At 42.3% G+C, this 19,473-nt stretch overlaps 2 protein-coding genes across 8 annotated transcripts in view; one reads left to right on the forward strand and one right to left on the reverse strand.

Annotated features, from left to right (window-relative positions):
- Positions 1-5,235, forward strand: part of slc20a2 (solute carrier family 20 member 2) — a 43,572-nt gene extending 38,337 nt beyond the window's left edge. For 4 of the 7 annotated variants that reach the window (XM_058069558.1, XM_058069561.1, XM_058069560.1 and 1 more), the window contains exon 10: positions 581-5,235. In XM_058069558.1, the coding sequence (XP_057925541.1) occupies positions 581-890 (310 nt within the window). In that variant the 3' untranslated portion in view covers positions 891-5,235. The remainder of the gene's footprint in view (positions 1-580) is intronic. The other 3 variants (XM_058069559.1, XM_058069564.1, XM_058069563.1) reach the window with 1 other exon arrangement.
- Positions 5,236-6,589: 1,354 nt separating this feature from the next.
- Positions 6,590-16,780, reverse strand: LOC131127560 (E3 ubiquitin-protein ligase KCMF1-like). Its single transcript, XM_058069565.1, has 7 exons — positions 16,609-16,780; positions 14,474-14,641; positions 12,870-13,009; positions 11,825-11,926; positions 10,751-10,931; positions 8,029-8,347; positions 6,590-7,734 (listed from the first exon to the last, which is right to left on the reverse strand). The coding sequence occupies exons 1-7, from the start codon at positions 16,622-16,624 to the stop codon at positions 7,407-7,409; spliced, it is 1,254 nt and encodes a 417-aa protein (XP_057925548.1). The 5' UTR covers positions 16,625-16,780; the 3' UTR covers positions 6,590-7,406.
- Between the last annotated feature and the right edge of the window lie 2,693 nt (positions 16,781-19,473).

Below are 19,473 nucleotides of genomic sequence, written 5' to 3' on the forward strand. Positions count from 1 at the left end.
TGCAGGCATGTCAGCAGCAGAGAGGTCACGTAAAGTTCAGGTTTCATCTTGGCCTTGGCCTCAACACACTGACAAAAATGATCCAAAACACGTCTTACACACTCTTTGATTTGATTTCATTGCGGTCATTGCACATACTCGTCATGTGACCTGTCAGAAATGTGAATTTTACACAAATTTCTCTGATTGATTGAGCTGAATAAAGGTGAGTCCAGATTACCTTAGTGGAAGTCTGACATGAGCAAATAGATGAACCAGATCAAATGTTTTTACAAATAAGACTATTGCATAAGATGCTGATTTCAGACTTCCTCATGTTTCATGTTAAAAATGTGGCAAATTGTTTAACAAGCTTGCTCCAACTAACCAACATGAACGAAGTTTGGACATAGAGTCTGCAGGTTGTTTTTGTACTTTTGTTTAATGAGTAAACAAGTTGAAACAACCTATGAGATGAATAAACGATTACAAAGCAGCCTGCAGCTCTTTGGTGTGTCTTTGGCTGTGTGACATGTTTACTTCCTCCAGAATGTGGGGTCTGATCCTGTTCTCCCCCCACCCGCTGACCCCCCTCCTCCAGGTGGGCTCCGTGGTGGCTGTTGGCTGGATCCGCTCCAAGAAGGCGGTGGACTGGCGCCTCTTCAGGAACATCTTCCTTGCGTGGTTCGTCACTGTGCCCGTGGCGGGCCTGTTCAGCGCTGCTGTCATGGCCGTCTTCGTCTACGGCATCCTGCCCTTTGTGTGAGGGGATGTGGCCGGGAGGGAGGGAGAACCACGGAGGACCTAACAGTCAGAGAGAGAGGAAAGGACTGGGTGTTGAGAGTGGGGGTGTAGTAAGACGGGATGACGAAGGGTCAAAGGTGAAGAGAAGCAGAAACAACGGGATGTGAGGAGGGTTGGTTCACATGCTGGCTGGCTCAAATTAGCACCCTTCAATCTTGTGTACATATGGCTAAATTCCACACTACAAAAAACATGGCTGGCATGCGTCGACATGACAACCGCAGCTCAGTGAATCAGTTATTCCAATATGCCAGAAAGCGACTGTACATATTGCTATCAGCATCATACAGGAATTTGTCATCTTGATTTAAAGTGGAAAAAGAACTATATCTGTGTGTGGTCAACCAACCCATCTCACCTTCCCCTCATGCTAGCCAGGTACAAGTGAGAGGGGAGATGATGGAGCCTCAATGAGGGCTGATGAAACTGTCGCTCTGCATTTTTTTTTGTTTTTATCACTTGATACCGTACAAAAACCTGATTCACTACAGAGTTGATTTGTTTGTATGGATGGCCTGTTTTTAAAAGATGTACTATACCATAATCTGTACTGTAAATACTCACCTTCAAGAGGGTGAAAGTGGGGTGATCATATTTTGTTGTTTTTAAACTGTTGGGAAGGATGTGCACCTTGTCATCATGATGTCATATTTTGTTTTTATCACGCTATTTTTCTGACAAATTAGACAATATGTATACAAGGAGAGGCCCTCCTTGGTGTAATACTGTAATGCCCTGGCGCTCCGCTAGGTGGCGGCAATGCTTTTCTTAGCTGGTTTGCCGGATGCCACGCAAATGAAAAGAAGAGGACTATGTTGGCGGCTTTTGTCTGAAGAACATGGCGGCTCTTTCGAGACACTCACCATGCCAAAGTAAGCTAATCTCGTCGCCACGCCAACGTTTAAAAGAATTATTAAGTTTTAGGTGCAGCGAAAAGCCAAAACACACACATACGCACACACACCAAAAAATATCATGCCTTTTTGTTGGTATTTTCCCCGTTTGGTGTCGTGCTACGTGATCTCAAGATGCCTCAAACCTCTAGATTGTGTCATATCAAGAACTACCGTTGTATTATTCATATTATTAAGTCATGCAGAGCTAAGAGGGTTTCAATCTTATCTTATCTTGGTGTGTAGCTCCTCCAAACCTGCTCTTTGAAACCTAGAAAGTAAAATATCACCTTATTAATGTTAGATGGTACCTGATGGGAATTACTGATCATCACCAGCGCTCTAACAAGGTCACGTGACATGACCTGTAGACGAACAAGCTTTTTTTTGGGGAGGGGAGAGAAATTATCAGAACAAAATCAAGTTGCTTGTGGTGTGTGTTTTCCTATATTTTAATTTCTCATGAACAAACTATGCTTACGTAGCCACTTGCCTTTGTAACATTGTGTGTTTTCTTTGTGCAGATGATAAGTACTGTGGTGTTTACATTGTAACCATATCATGTAGATGACCTGGAAACAAAAGTACAGTTGCCTCACAATGCCAGTGAAAGCGAAACACATGAATTAACTGGAGTAAGTTTAAAAAATATATATATATAACCAGAAGTGTCTCGAGAGCGAGAGTACGATAAAAGTGCAGCGTGATGAGTTGTTTTATTTTTGTAGCTGTAGCGCTAATCACCATGCCGCCACTTTACACTGCAAAGAGTTTATCTAGAGACATTTCATCAAAACTATATATTTTTCTACAATATTTTAACGGAGGGGATGAGTGGACACGCTGCAGAACATGCTACTGTGGCTGATGCTAAGCTTGTCTAAGTAAAAACCCATTAAAGTGCGTCGTCTGCCAATAGGTCGAGGTTTGGGAACTTCAAATTTTATTTTCTATTAGTTGTCATTGCAAACACTTTGTCATTTTGTTACCCTGCTGCTTCAATGGGTATGCCATTGAGGGAGCGTTAACCGCCAAAATGGATAAAATTGACAGCTACACTGTTAAAAAAAAAACAAGTAGCTGTGACTTTGGGGAGGTGCTTGTACCATTTTAGTGATTAACCTTGAGGGGGGTGCACAGAGGGCAAGGGAGCCTGAGGTAGAGCCTGAAGTATGACGCTTCTTGATGGAATTAGTTTGCATGCATAAGACCTGATGCTGTAAATGGGCCATTGTTAGCTACTCAAAAGCATGGGCAATTATAAAAAATGCCCCCTCCCCCCTTCCTGGCTAACTCCCACTGCCATCGTTTTTGTCATCATGCATTTGCAGCCCTCAGAGGCCAGAAAGGACACACTGTGCAAACACAGAGCAAAAGACATAGGGTGGCAAAACGCCCTCTAGTGGCAGCGTTTGAGACACAAATTATTTCATCTAAAGATTAAGATTAACCCTTCCAGCTGTGTATTTCCAAATAGATCATAAAGCGCTTGTTTGGGTTTTAAATTCCTCATTACAAATTCAGTGGAACCTCCATAAGTCATTCTTTGCGATGCTAGTTGACTCCTAGGCCTGCCATGGTAATTGATACATTGTTTAATCAAACAGGTCGATAACGTCCTTGATAAATTGACATGGGCATTTATGTGTCTTTCCTCAACTTCTAAATTGTTATAATTTTAAGTACAGTGATTGATTCAGTTTCAGGCATGCATGGTAAAAACCTCATGTCCAGTTTTATCAGTCTTAGAAGTATTAAAAGAATGTAACTACTGTATAATAAAAGAAAAGTAAAGTAAAACTACTCACAAGCATAATGGACGGGGAACAAGAATGTGTCTACAAAGCAACACTGTAGAAATTGCAGCAATTAATACATGCTGTGTAGCATAGAAGTATATTTACATCAGCTTGCTGATGTAAATAAAAAGGGTCCATGGTTATCCTTGTCTTCTATTCTTGTCATCTGTCTTCACTGGTACTGTAGGGCTGGGCGATACCGACCAAAACTTATATCCTGATATGTTTAGGTTGAATATCGATATACGTTATATATCCCAATATTTCTTCCACAAACTGAAGTCAACGCCAAATATGCAATTTATTGAAATGTAAACAATCTTATAGAACCAGAGCTGCTGAAATAAAATAACAGACATAGGATAGGCGGACAATAATATTGTTTTCTCTTTAATAAATCTAGAAAATGTTAAATCTTCAGCGCAATCATCTTTATACAGCAACCTTTATACTGTCTTTTTCTCTATTTACTCTCACTATGCGGCCTCTCCTCTGTATCTCTGTGGAGGATCTACAATCGCTCCGTCTAGCGAAAGGGTGCTCAAAGCTAGCAGCTGCTCCTGAGTGTAAACAATTTACAAACGTAACAAGATGAACATCCATAGCTGCACACTTGCTTAGGGGGTCCGGTATGACATCAAAAACAATAAAGTCATAAATAAGGCACTATTAAACACTAAAAACATCACAGAAGATACGGACTCATGAGACCTCCACATCCAATCTAGTCGATATCGATATGAACAATATGCTTGTTTTTGAAATTGCGCTTAAAAATATTGATATATCACCCAGCCCCAACTGGTACCCTCCTATGGTTGGCCTTACTTTTTTTTATTTTTTTTAAGCAAAATGCTTTTATGGTGTTAATCCTTTGAAGTTTTTCGGCATATTTTTGCAGAAAATGTTTGAGCGTTCATCTCTGGAGGTTCTACTGCAATGGAAGTCATTTTAGCATCGTTTGTCATGTGCAAATGCACAAAGCCCTTACACGAGTAACTTATTTGTATAATGTCATAAAATAAAATGAGAAATATACACAAAGAGTAACCAAAGGAAACATAATTTTTTAATATTTTATTTTTGCCTTTTAGGCCAAATTCCAGGTTGTTCCACCAACAAACTATCTGGCTGGCCGTATTGACAAAGAACATCTACGTACGGTATGAAATTTCATATTATTCCAAACTAGCAATCGTCCCACGTTATGATGTAGTGTTTATACATTGCCACTAGATGGTGTTATTTCCTCTGCATATCGACTAGCGTGGTCACTTCTGTCCAACTTGAATGGTTTTACATATTATGGAGCAACTAAAAGAACACGATGTGCCATTTTTCTTCTGCCTGACGTCGCTATCGCTCCTTGACGTGTAGCTCTACCCACCCCGCTCTGATAGCGCCCTTTAGTGTGTGTGTGTGTTGCCAGAGGGTCAGGTCAGCATGGCGTGCTCAGTCAGTCTGTCTCCAGTTTGGTGGTAGAAACACGTGTGTCTCCTCTTCCTCCTTCTCGCGGGCTTTTACAGCTCTGTGTTGTCTTTTTAATGTTTACTGCTACGTAGCCGTCTGCTCTAACGACAAATACAATACATGGATTTCAAACAAAAAAGAAAGAAAACTGTAGCCTGCTTTGACGACATCTTAACACCTCTGCTGATTTGCTTCAATCGTACTGTAATGTTTTATTTAAGATTTTAGTGAGGAAAACAATGTCTGCATTTTAACTAAATTATGGGGATTAAAATGACAAAGAACACCCACTTGTCACTGACTTGTCTCTTTTTTCTTTGGGACTTAAACGTGATGTTTACATTGGACACCATAATGCAGTGTGATTTCATCCCAGCCGATCAGCATAGAACTATCACAATTACAATAAATATCTTTAATGAAATTGAATACTAACAATGTAAAATGTTGAGTAGATATAGCTATTTAAAAAAAAAAACGATTTAATAAAGAAATTTTTAGTTCAATAAACGTAACATGTTTTAAATGATTAGTTTAATTAGTTTTAAACTTATAAACATCAAATGTTTAATACATGTATGTACTTTAATTTAAAAAACAAGTTTTGTTTCATAAATATTCAAATGTGTAAACATGTATTTTGCACTCAAATTAGTTTTATTAAAATTAAAAAAATGAATAGCTTTATCAAGTACCAATGTTTAATAAATATTAAATAAAATGTAATATAGCTACATTCATGATGTAAATATTTTGAAGATAAGAAGAAAAAAACAGAAGGCGAGACCATGGGACACCGGGGACCAACCCTGAAACTAGGCTTAACCTGAGAAAGCAGATCCCCAATGTAGACCTCCACTTATAGTCCCAAGATCATGGTATACAAGCAACCAAAATGAGTTTCCTCTGTAGGGTGACTGGATTCACCCTAAGTGATCTGGGAGTTGTGAGTAGAGCCACTGCTCCTCTGGGAAAGGAGCCAGTTGAGGTGGCTCCGGCATCTAGTCTGGATGCCTCCCTGCTGAGATTTTCCTAGGTGTGCCCAGTCAGGAGGACACCCTAGGGCTGACCTAGTGGATTAGGTCTCTTGGCTGGCCTGGGAATGCCTCAGTGGAACTGGAAGAGGTTGCCACAGACTGAGAAGAAAACAGTATATATTTTGTTCTTGTGGCTCTAAGCACTGAGTGTTTTGTTAGTTTTTATCTCACTGCATGGATTTTGGTTACCTGTAGCAACACACCACAAGGCTGTTATTTGTGATTTAGCGCTCACATAATTCAGCCACTTGACACATACTTTAAATTGTACTTTAGTCCCCACACATTCAAATGGCTACAGAAACTGAAGGATTTTGCTTGGCTGCAGGGGCACCAGTGAATTTAAACCTTATATAACTGAACATACTATATTTAACAGCATTATTATCAATGGAACCCAGGAAACCACTTAGTCTTCAGAAAGCATTGATATTGAATTAAATATTCGATATCATTCCTCAAGTGATATTTCAAGATTTACAGAAAATATTAATAGTATAGCTTAATTTGAACTTGCCAAATTTTCTGGAGTTTTTCAATTACAAAGCATCATATTTAATACACAGAGACCAGTTTTGTTAGTTGATTTCAATCCAAAACAATGTACTGTCCTCCACACTGAAAAGGTTTATTACACCTGCACTTTGCATACATTGCATTTCTTTATGGTTTATCCGTGGAGGCTGAGAGAAGTTACTGGAAAGAGCGTACAGGGTTTCCCTCCAAGTCATGTGATGAGACAGGATTGTGATCTGAACAGATGTGGTCTTTCAAACAAACAAAAAAAAGCCCCCCAAAAACCCCAAAACAAAAATCAAGAGTCAATGTTTGTGCATCATAAAAAGGCCCAAAAAATGGTCCGAGTGAAGAGATCCAAGTAAAGCATCATCTCTTGGTTGTGTGCACTGGCACTGCCATTGAAAGTGTCCAAAGTCTTATAAACCGTGACCTGCAAGAAGGGAAAGGGTTTGAGTGGACATTGAGTGTATGGTGTTGGGAAGGACCGCCCCCTTGTGGCAACTGGATGACGTTTGAAGCTCATGCTTGTTAGCGAGGATGACTATTAATATGTAACAGCACTGTGCAGCCAGCAGGGGGACACACTGCACCTCTGCTCCGTGGCTTGAGGGAAGTAATGGAGTTACATGGAACTGATTATCAACTGATTTCATATAGATTTTTTTTAATAATATATTTATATAGCTCTCTTTCTCGCTTGCGTTCCCATTCTCACTACTTTTATTCAACGTACACAACATGGGTGGTAGGAGCGCAAAGCTGAATTAACAATCACTGAGGAATAAAAACAAAAATAAAACCAAGAAGCCAAAAAAGAACTGCAGTCTTGGTTGTCGTCCACTGGCAGTTGGCCGGTGTGACTGATGCTTCCAGGAAAGGGAGTGGTGTTGGGTGGGGCCGTGTCATCAAAGAGGCGGGGCAGGCGGCTCTTTTTTTGCCTGCGTTGTTTTCGTGGCTGTTTTGGTGGTCTTAGCGGGTGGGGCGGTCTCTTTGAGGTTGAGGTTCTCCAGGGCCACGTCCAGGGTCATGACCTCCACACAGCCCATGGACTGGAAGTCGGCGAAGCTCCGCAACGAGCCGGGACAGTCGTCCTCATCCTCAGAGGACGAGGCTGAGGCGTCGCCGTCGGGCAGCAGCGTAGACAGCAGCAGCTCTGTCACAAACAAGCTTCTGTCGGCCCACTGGGCCTCACATAGCTGGCGTTCGGCCTCTGACAGCCGCGGTTCGCTGAGCCTGCGGGAAAACACGTTAAAAATCAATATTTTAACATGTGTTCCATGGTGGAAAAAGCTGCATGAGAAAGCTACATCAGAAGGTTGCCTACGGCCACAGCTGTTGGTGCCAGTGTTTTTTGACACAGCACTGGATACCCCAAAGTTCTTTGCTTTTGCAGGCCACGTACCCGGGGGCTGTATAAATGTAATTCCTAAGTGCCACAAATATGTGTACTTGGTAGTACACATAGTAGTCTGAGTATCAATGGAGTTCTCTGAGAACATACACCAACATATTGAACATTTTACCAACCTGCTGAGTAGAAACTGAGAGCTATGCGCCGTGTGCTGCGTGTGGCTCTCCAATTGGCCCGGGTTGGGGCTGGGGTTGCTGTTGTGGTTGGCGCTCAGGTTGGGGTTGGCCGCGGCAGAGTTGGCATTGAGTATGGCGTTGGCGCGGCTGCCCCCTCGCGTGGCATTCCGGGCCGTCTCCAGCTGCTGCCGTGCCGCCTGCGCCTGCTGGCGTTCGAGCTGTAGTTGCATCTGGAGCTGCTGCAGCTGTGACGCTGAGGGGCCCGAGCTGAGCTGGCCGCCTGCTGAGCGACGTACGCCCGAAAGCTGGGATAAAAGCTCTACATGGAGAAGGAAGTTCTGTGTCATTGTGATAGTCTTGGGCATGCATGTCATATTAAATGTGGGACCATAGTGATTTATTTCAACCGGTCTTTTACCAGGTAGTATTGCTGATACCGTAGATCTTGGCTTTATGTAGTTGTTACATGGTACACCTACCAGCGAATGACAAAAATCGATATAATAATTATGCGCAAATTTCTATTTTAAACACCCAGCTAGCTCCTACCCGCTAAATCCACCTGATTAACGGTCTCCTCTGATTTTGGATGAACATTTGCAATAAAAGTGACTGCTGGAAATATTATAATCAGTCCCAGAACTTCAATTTCAATTGACAGAAGCTAAATATGCCTCAAACACATATGAAACACATTTTAAATTGTAAAATGTATAGCTACTTAGGATATATATTTATAATACATATGTTCACTATTGGGGCGGCACGGGCATCATTGTTGCTATTGTTGATAGACACAATAGTGAACATTCATTCATTCATTCATTCATTCATTCATTTTCTACCGCTTTTCCTCACGAGGGTCGCGGGGGTGCTGGAGCCTATCCCAGCTGTCTTCGGGCATAAGGCGGGGTACACCCTAGACCAGAGGTAGGGAACCTATGGCTCGGGAGCCAGGTAGGGCTCTTTTGATGACTGTATCTGGCTCTCAAGCGTTTCTTACCACAATAAAAATGTATGTTTGCTAACATTTTAAAGTAAACATCACAGAAATCACTGTTAAAAATAATATTCAAAATCAAAACTTTCTTATGCATTTTAATTCGTCCATCTATTTTCTACTGCAATATGGCCGACCACATCCATCTTTCTTGATAATATTTTCCAGGTCAAACACCAAAACTTGATTATTACTGGGTAATGCGGTAGTCTACCTCGGTCATTGAGATGTCAAAAAAACATGTAAATGTAAACTTTCCTCCTTTAGTCAAATAGTCACCTAGCTAAAGCTGCGGAACCAAGCCTTTTGACGAAGATGGACAAAAGAATGAAATACGTGTACTGAATACAGTTCAAAACTATGCAGCAGCAGAAGTTGCATTAATGGCAGCAAGTGTTTGATTTATTATTGGACACTGCGCTGCTCATGAAAGTGTGCTGGCCACACCCCATTGGCGTGGGGTAGTGTGCCTGGTCTACGTAATTAGAGCCCATTATATCTAAAACTGTTGGTCTTACATACAAATGCACACATTTTATTGCATTCAATGTTTAAAAAATGTATATGGCTCTCACAGATACACATTTTAAAATATCTGGCCTTCATGGCTCTCTTAGCCAAAAAGGTTCCCGACCCCTGCCCTAGACTGGTCGCCAGCCAATCACAGGGCACATCACATATAGACAAACAACCATTCACACTCACATTCATACCTATGGACAATTTGGAGTCGCCAATTAACCTAGCATGTTTTTGGAATGTGGGAGGAAACCGGAGTACCCGGAGAAAACCCACGCATGCACGGGGAGAACATGCAAACTCCACACAGAGATGGCCGAGGGTGGAATTGAACCCTGGTCTCCTAGCTGTGAGGTCTGTGCGCTGACCCCTAGACCCCTTCAAGGACCACTGAACAAAGTGCAAACTCACAATCCTTGACGAAAAACATTATCCGTGAAGCATAAAGACATACACATGTAAAAAAAAAAAACGTGGGCTTTTCTACCAGTGGTATATTTGACCTGTTTTGTCATGTATTTAAAACTTATTAGAGACTTAGCAGGGTTTCCGCTACATTGACTGTGGCACACAAATAATAATAACTTAAAAAATCACGTTTAACTTTGTTTTTTAAAGTGTCACTTAAGCTTGCCCTCTTGTTATCATAAATAATACTCATGGCTTGTCAAAGACAATGAAAATTGGAAGCCTCAGCACCACTTATTGAATTATTTAGGTGATTATATGTATATACTGAACATCTATGTAGAATGACCCCGCGTCAGCTGGGATAGGCTCCAGCACCCCCGCGACCCTCGTGATGAAAAAGTGGTAGAAAATGAATGAATGAATTTATGTAGAATGGTGACCCTAACTAAATTACGCAAAGTCCAAAATAAATAAAAAATGTTTGTATTTTTAAAAAGTACCATGGAAAAAGCACGGTTTAAATAATTATGGTCACAAAATAAATGCCAATGATGCTCATGATGAATGTGAACCTCTGACTGCAACTCTGTTAAATGTGTTGTGTCGCAAACTCAAAACATATTCTACTTGACGGCCCAGTGGGTGGGGGTGGATCATGAGGGGAGGGGCTCATAACTGACCCAAATAAGAAGCCTCGTTATGACACAGCTGGAGCTGACAGGGCAAATTCCAGCCAGAAAACCAGATTAAAAGTGGGCGGGGCTGCGCAAACTGTTGGTTGATGTGACCCACCTGCGATGGGGTCCATGGCCTCCCGGCTGTAGTTGGAGCTCTGTGAGGAGTTCTGACTGGTCGAGAGCCCCCCGGTGGTGTTGCTGGTGAAGTGCATGTTGGACCGGCGGGCCCGAGGACCTCCCAGTCCACGTCCGGGGTGGAACATTCTCCGCACGTGCCGCACCCCACTTGACTCGTCGTGAAGCTCAGTGTTAAGGAAGGGACTCTACAGCTGTGGAACCCGAAATTTTAACAGATCAGATACCCTTCAGACATAAGACTGGAAGTCATGTAGCCCCTGATGAAAGTGTTAAACACTTTTAATGACCTTGTCATCATGTAACTCGTTTGATAAACATTAATAAATGTTACAAAAATGAGTAAAACCAAACCTCGGTGACGCCTAATATAGCCAGTAGTACATTTAAAGATTTACACTGCATGTATTGTATGTGATCGGTATTGGTATCGGCTAATTTCACTTATGGATTATCGGTATCGGCAGCATAAAATCCTGATCGGAACATCCCTAGTTCTAGCATATTATGTAAATCTCAGTGTTCAGAGCAAATGTAGTCAGGCTGCTTCTAGGTTTTATTCACATATCCTTTGTGTGTGTGCTACTTCTGCAGACACTGTTGTGTTCGAGCTATTTGCATAGAACGACACAGTGGCTTGACTATTCTTGCTTGTTCTTTTGGTTATTCACCACAGTTCAAGTCAGTTTTTTTTTTCAAATTCAAAGTGCTTCTATAAACAGACTGTCACGCTGCAGTCCCCAGAGTGAAGTTCTGTGTGGATAACAATGCCAACACATGCAAGGCAATTGTACTACACGGTGATACACAGAATTGGGACGTGTCAATGACAAAGCATTTCCTCTAATTGGCCTTGAGCCATAACAGAGGTTGAGAAAACTACCACTGCAGGCTTTAAATTACAGCCAAAATGGCATTTGCTGACATTTAGCTCATAATGATGCCCTGCTGCTGCAATGTTTGGATATGATGCAACAATTTTAAACAAACAGAAATACAGACAACAGGAAGTTATGATGCAATTACATCAAACGTTCTAGAATGAAAAGGATATCAAGTCTCTGGGTGCTCTGTGTTCAAGTGTGAGATGAGCAGCAAAGTCGTCTGTCACATGATTAGGGTCGCCGCCTGGCAGTGCTGCACAAATGGGGCATATCTGCAAGGCAAGAAGAGAGGGGGAAGTGAATGGAGTGTGGTTCCCCATGCTGGTAATGTTAACAAGTCAACCTTTGGAGGAGGTTTTAAACGACTGGACTGACATTCAGTAGGACATACCACAGAATCAAGAGACTGGAGGTACAGCGGTACCTTGGTCTTTGTTATTAATTCGTTCTAAGCGGTTCGGTGAAAACCAAAAGGTACGAAAAGCGTGAACATCAACGATACAAATGCTGTATTCCAAAATGACTAGAAAGACGATTTGCACACAGCACATTTGCATTTACAGCGTAGGAGTATGAAAATGAGTCAGTTTGACTTTCAAAGGGTCATCAGCCATAGTTTGTAGTGGGTCATTTACAAGATGGTGGATGATGTATTGTCATTTCATACGCTATGAGGTACATATGAAGCAGTTAACATCAGTAATATTGGCTAACATGTCGATGGTACTGTGTAACTAATAATATATTGAATAGTCTGAGGCTGCACGGCGGACGAGTGGTTAGCGCACAGACCTCACAGTTAGTTGAGACCCGAGTTCAATCCCACCCTCGGCCATCTCTTTGTGGAGTTTGCATGTTCTCCCTGTGTATGCGTGGGTTTTCTCCAGGTACTCCGGTTTCCTCCCACATTCCAAAAACATGCTAGGTTAATTGGCGACTCTAAATTGTCCATAGGTATGAATGTGAGTGTGAATGGTTGTTTGTCTACATGTGCCCTGTTATTGGCTGGCGACTAGTCCAGGGTGTACCCCGCCTCTAGCCCGAAGACAGCTGGGATAGGCTCCAGCACCCCCGCGACCCTCGTGAGGATAAGCGGTAGAAAATGAATGAATGAATTAATAGTCTGAAACTGAAATCAGAAAAGAAATGTGACCAATTACGTCATGACTGTGCGAGTAAGAAAGTGTTAGCAGGTAAACTATGTCAGACACATACCACTTCGGTGGAGGTTTCTGTGTGCTCTGCAGCCACGTGCTCCTGCAGGGACATCTCAGTGTAGCCCATCCTGCCACAGTAGGGACACGTGAAGGCCTGTGGCTGCTCCACCGAGAACGCTTCTCCACCGTAATACAAGTCTGCAACCAAGAGAGGACAAGGTGTTCGGGCTCACTACAGTTTTAGGGTCCCCATGCATATCGGATATCAATCAGATGTCAGCAACACATACTTTTATGACTTATTTTGTAGTTTGGACACAAAATGGTGGAAAAGGCTTGCTGAAGTGATTCATTAAACAGAGAACAATGATCAGCACCAGCAGGTATGAGAAAAACTGACCCATTTACTTCTTTATGCATGTGGGGTATAGTTTTTATCCACAATGTAGTGGCAGCTGGGCATAATATAACAAGGTTCAACTCAACTTTACTCAGTACTCAACTAAAGACTTCTCCCATGGGAGTTTCCCTTGTGACGCTACTTCAAAAGAGCAGTGAGTATCATAGTAGTTTAGTTTTATGGGAAACAACTGCAAAGTACTGTATTTTTCAAACCACGGCTGACATCACTCCTACGCCATGCATAAAATGAAAACTGCACTTTTTGGGGGAATTTTGCCCATCATCTCACATAATGATGTGTATAAATTAGTCAACTAAAAGCCGACCAATCACAGCCACAGAATCGCCACAGCTCTACAAATTTTTCAAACATGCATGTCATGCTTGCACAGAGACCAAAGGCTTCATTATGCTCCAATGTCACGGCACTGGCCCAAATGACGCCGGCTGGCTGCACAAGGAAACTGAACCCGGTGGAATGCAACAAAATGCGTACTTGAGGGCAGCAAAGTGTACAAGTTTATTTCAGGTTGAAAACGGGTACCGTGTACAAAAAATGTCTACATGTTGTACAGTTGATCTTCTTAGCCTTTATAGGCTATAATAACAAATAAGGACCTTCACTGCGGACTTGCACCTTGCCGTGTATTCACATGACCCAATCAGATGCCAGATCAACAAGACTTTACAGCGATGTCACCACAAAGCATTCAAGGACTGAATCAAAAGGTCCAAATATTAAACTTCATAAATAACTGTGTTAAACATGTGTAACACAGGCAACATAGATGGAAACAATTTACCAGATTGCAGTGGCACACTGCACATTCTCCATTTTTCTGCAACAGTCCTTTTTCTTGCTGCCCTCAGTTTTTTCTTGAGTCATATAAGTATGTCATTGCTCTTATTTCCTATATCAAATGATTATATATTGGTTATCTGCTTTTTTCCGCCCCCAAAATCAGTATTGGCCCCCAAAATCTCATATTGGTCAGGCTCTACTCTACTAAAACAGTTACATGCTGCCCTTGTTCAACTTAAGTGTTATTGTTTGTTAGCTCAAAACTAAACTATTTCTGACGAGACCAAACAATCTACCGTGCAGCCTAACATACAAGCGTGTAACACAGGACCCCTTCAAGTACACACATGAGCAGCATCAGTGTCGAGCCGAGACAAAGCTCATGCTTCTGCATTCTGTCAAAGCCTAATCAGGCATCCACGTTCAATAGTTTGGGGGACGAAGTAAGCTGTACTCACCAAAGTCGACACGGGTTAATATACACTGCATGGGATGTTCCGTGGTGTGTCTGGTGGTGGTGGCACCACTCTCGTAGCACGATGCGCACAGGTCGTAGTCGTAGCAGATCAAACATTTGTAGCGTCGCCCTCGGAAGTTGCCTTTTAAACACGCATCACAGCTCACGCCTGAAGGTGCACAAACAATGGATTATCCGTGTGAGGGGATACATTTTAAAAAGCAATGTGTATGTTTGACAACTACTTGTCTGATAATTCAACATTTCAACTTTTTGTCTAAACATATTTTATATTTTAAATGTTTAGTGTGGGCTGCACAGCCGTTGAGTGGTTAGCGCACAGCCCTCACAGCTAGGAGACCCGAGTTCAAGCCCACCCTCAGCTATCTCTGTGGAGTTTGCATGTTCTCCCCGTGCATGTGTGGGTTTTCTCCGGGTACTCCCGTTTCCTCCCACATTGCAAAAACATGCTAGGTTAATTGGCGACTCCAAATTGTCCATAGGTACGAATGTGAGTGTGAATGTTTGTTTGTCTATATGTGCCCTGGCGACCAGTCCAGCCTCACGCTCGAAGACAGCTGGGATAGTGGAGCCTATCCCAGATGTCCCCGCGACCCTTGTGAGGATAAGCGGTAGAAAATGAATGAATGTTTAGTGTTGCCATAGTATCAAATCCAATGTGATGTTCTGATGCAGGCTGTGATTAATTTTATTTTCAGAATAAGCCATGGGCCAATTTAAAAAATGGTGAAATGGCCCCTGGGCTGGACTTTGGATACCACTGGACAACAGTACTGGGCCATAGCATTAGGTACACAACACAGTCCAACAAAGTCTGTATCAAAATTGAAAATACGTATTAGTTTAACACAATGCTTATTATTGAGGTATTATTGTACTTGTGTACAACTGCACTGGATCATAGTTAAAGATGTTTCTCATAGTTGGGATTACTTCTAGAAACAGGCTCCCAGGATGATGAAATGAACAGCAAACAACAACCATCATAATAAGCATATTGTTAAATCAACACCTCTTTGACAGTGTCAATATATTTTGTATTGTTCACAGCTCATGTGTTAGATCTCATTAGAATGTGCAGTGTACATTCTGAAGAGCCCGCTACTACAATGCTCTCATGCCGCTCTTGGGATTCTTTTCAGAGGTTACATTATCATTGGTTATCATGCAACAGGCTGTTTTGACAGTTCACGAAAGCTACTGTGATTACAATTACCATATGTACCGATGTTTATCCAGCTGTCACTTAATAGTGTCCATGTCCTTGCAAGTAAACAGTGTATACACAAGTGTCAACAGCCTATAGTGTCAGTCAGTGTCAGTGGAGTTGCTGACTAGCTTCTCATGTTGACATCTGAGGGTCTTTATATTATGAGGGAAGTTTAAGTTGACGTAGAAGATAAAGGCCGCCTGGGCCCGATTCACCTGCCTTTCTGACTAACCTTTAAACGACTAAACCGGCTGCTGTTAGCCATCTTGTGGGGACAAGCAAGCAGCTATGACCTGTGCAACTTTTCTAACTCTAAAATCCTCACTGTGTCACCAACAATTTGACACACACAAAAAGGTTTGTCGCAAGGGCATGCTGTATATGTTGCTTTGCTACATATTAGCTCGCCAAACTAGAATGGAGGAAGGCAGGGCCAACTTTTAGCATAGGAAAGCGGCTAAAGCTAGTGAGCAGCCTCGCCCCCTACCCTCCCAATGCCAGCTGCAAGTTGCACCCCTCGTAGCCTATTCTTGGCACACCCCCACCCCACCCCATCAAGTCAGCAAGGTAACCAGCAAGAGCCAGGCTTGAGTTAGCTCCAAGCTAACAAGAGCATTAGTCCCACTTAGCGAGACCTTGTCTTGCTTCTTCCGCTTATTTGACAGCGTCGTCTCCGGGTCGAATCAAGCTTACAGTGATTCATGGAAACATGACCATTAGACCATTATGTGTGCCGTCGTTCGTATTTACTGGTCGCCATTATGCTTCTCACACAAGCGACTAAATAACAAGACATTCTCCGTTAGCTTCGTTTAGCTTCAGGCTAGCAGCCGGTGCTACCCCTGTCAAAACGTTTATGATGACAAACACCGATCCTGCTCTCTGAAGTGTGCCCGTATTCTTACCTTCATGACGGGACATCCTACGAAACCAAAAGCGGTCCCTAACTCGGGCCTGACTAGCAAAAGGAAAATAATATTAGCAAAGAGAGGAGAAGCCGGGGCTGGCTGGCTGTCCCTGGCCTCTTCCCTCATGAAGGATCCGGTGTGCTGCCCCCCTTCGCCTCCTGCTGCTGTGTCACTGCTCGGCTCATTGGTCAGCCGGCCACGAGATGGCGCTGTTGTCATAGCGATGGAACAGTGAACACGGACGAGGGTGTCAAATGAAACAACACAATACAATATCATTTAAAAAACATAAAATCAAGTCATATAAAGTCAAATGAAATACAATACAACATACAAAATAAATACATTGAATACAATTAAAGAAATATAATAGCATAAAATGAGGTGTTAAAAATGTATAATAAATACATTAAAAATGTAATATAATAATACCAAAATAATATAATTATTAATACTTTTATGCAGACATTGGAAGCCTTTATTTTGTAGTGCACATAAGAGGTGATAAGCAGGTGCCTCAGTTGTGCTAGTTTACTGTCTTAACAATGTTTCATTGTTGGGTCCAACCAGAAAATAATAATTCAATGTGTTACTCAGTTTGGCGGATGGAAAAAATAACAACCATTTCAATTCGAAGCCAATGAAAGTCTGACATCAGCTCAGCATCAGACCAAAAAAAAGCTTTCTTTTTTAACAATGTGGGAAGTCAGTACTGTACTGTACTTTCCAAAGAACTGGCATGAGGATGTTCAGAGTAGTGACTTTTATGCTTCTTGCAGCATCGCATTGTGTGATGTCATTATTTGAACTCTGCTCCACAGATACAGTTGCATGCCCCTTCTACTGTCCTCTCAAACTTGATGGGGCTATTAATACAGAAGCGTACGGCCCGGGTGCTAAAAATAGGATGTTATTCTGGAATCTCCTCCCAGCTTGTTGCCACTTTGATTAGGTTACAATGCATCATTTCTAGTCAAGAATGGAGCTGGTGATGATTGGTATATTGCTTTTATGAGCTTGATACCTCATTAGCCCTGGCTGTTACTACAAATGTGTCATATAGAAAACTTTTTCTTTTCTGAGAGGATGTATGATATGTTAAAAATTGAGAGCGATGTGAGATGTTTCACACAAAGATGCTGCAGAATTGACGCTTCAAAGCTACAAGAGTCGGTGCCACATTTATTCGCCTGAGTTTTTCCACATAGAACCCAACATGGCATGCCAAGTGTGCCGCAAACATTAAACGTCACCTATCCTGTCACACAGCTGTCATCCCGCCTCTGTTACATCACTGACACTACTTGACCTTGCAAAATGGGCACACCCAAAATCATAACAGAAGATCAGTTTGATTTGCTTCTCATTTTCACACAGAACCCAGCAAATCAAGGGATATTACCGCAACTGTGTGCACTTTCACACAGTTAACAGGCAACATCCAGCAATCAGTTACAGCATTTGCACCACCGGGCGCTGCCCTGCCTCTGTTACGCCTCCGCTTTTTACACTGACCATGGACGTGGTCCAAAAAAAAAAAATGTTGCATAAAAGCCATCTTTGATTTCTCACAAGGGCAAACTGTATGCACTTTCACACAGATAATTAGATGCGTGACAACGTCAGCATCGACCTCTCCATTCTGGACTAGCGACATGGGAAAAAGTTGCAACATTATTACTTTACGATAGACAGAGTGAAAGGGGCTAAAAAGTCCAACACGCGACACACATCATAATTTATTTGCGACATATCTTGCAGATCTTGCCTCTTTCACACAGAGTTCAAGATAAGATATGCCTACAAGGTAATACAAATCAAGAAGTTATATACACGACATGTTGATCGCGTCATAAGTTTATTGCGTGGTTTATTGCACGGTTATTGCACGGTTATTGCACAGGATTTTTGGATTTTTGCACATTTTTTGCCCACATGTATGACTATGAGTGTGAATGACTATGAGTTTGTCTATATGTGCCCTGTGATTGACTGCGACCGGCCCAACGACTAAGTCAGCTGACCCGCGACCCTAATCAGGATATTCGAGATGAATGGATGAATTTTGCACAGAACTATAGTGAATTATAGTAGGACAGCAAGTTTTCTTCAGAAATTGTAACCATAAGCCTAGAGGTCAAGTAAGTGAACCACTATATGGCTGACGCTCCCTTTGACGTTTTATGACATAAGCATTGCGTTTATGTTGTCAAATTATAGCTCTTCACTGACCCACTACAAATCAGGACAAGAATCGGACCATGTTAAAATGGTCTAAGTGGAAGATAAACCGAGGGTCCGCCATGATGGTGGCGGGTGACCCTTCTCCAGCATGCACACACAATGTGCACACTGGTGTTATTGTAGCACTCATCAATTGAAAGTGAACTAAGCTGATGGTTGGGCAAAGCGCCAAGCAAAGAAAGGGGAGTATGGGGGGTGGGGGATGCTTTCAATGAGAGAGGGTGCACCCCCCCACCCACCCCTTTCCCTTCCATATGAGCCCCTTTTTAAGACATTCCAGAGAAAGTGGAGACTGCTATTGTAACTGGAATTTTTATTTCAATTCCCAATTGGGACCGATGCTCCTCCTCCTTTTTGTGTTAATTCTACACTTTACTACACGTAGATAAGCCATGTGACCTTCATACTACACTAGTGCACGTTTATTTTTGTTGTTTGTGGGTTTTTTTATGGGGGCTTGCGTCAGTTGCGCACACCCCACCAAGACGCAACGTGAGAAGCTTTTACTACGACTTCATTCAACTTAACCACGCCCCTCAACGTAAACAAATGGGGGCTTGACCAATCAGATGCGCGACAGATCAGCCGATGATCAGATGACTGAAAGGGGGAAACTAT

The sequence above is a fragment of the Doryrhamphus excisus genome, chromosome 4 (assembly GCF_030265055.1).
Source record: "Doryrhamphus excisus isolate RoL2022-K1 chromosome 4, RoL_Dexc_1.0, whole genome shotgun sequence".
Taxonomy (NCBI): domain Eukaryota; kingdom Metazoa; phylum Chordata; class Actinopteri; order Syngnathiformes; family Syngnathidae; genus Doryrhamphus; species Doryrhamphus excisus.

Excerpts from the sequence above, each read along its gene's own strand:
- LOC131127560 (XM_058069565.1), bottom strand. Across the intron at positions 13,010-14,473 it reads ATTAACCCGTGTCGACTTTG|ACTTGTATTACGGTGGAGAA; the intron begins GTGAGTACAGCT and ends TCTTGGTTGCAG. Across the intron at positions 10,932-11,824 it reads ACAGAGCACCCAGAGACTTG|GACGAGTCAAGTGGGGTGCG; the intron begins ATATCCTTTTCA and ends ACTGAGCTTCAC.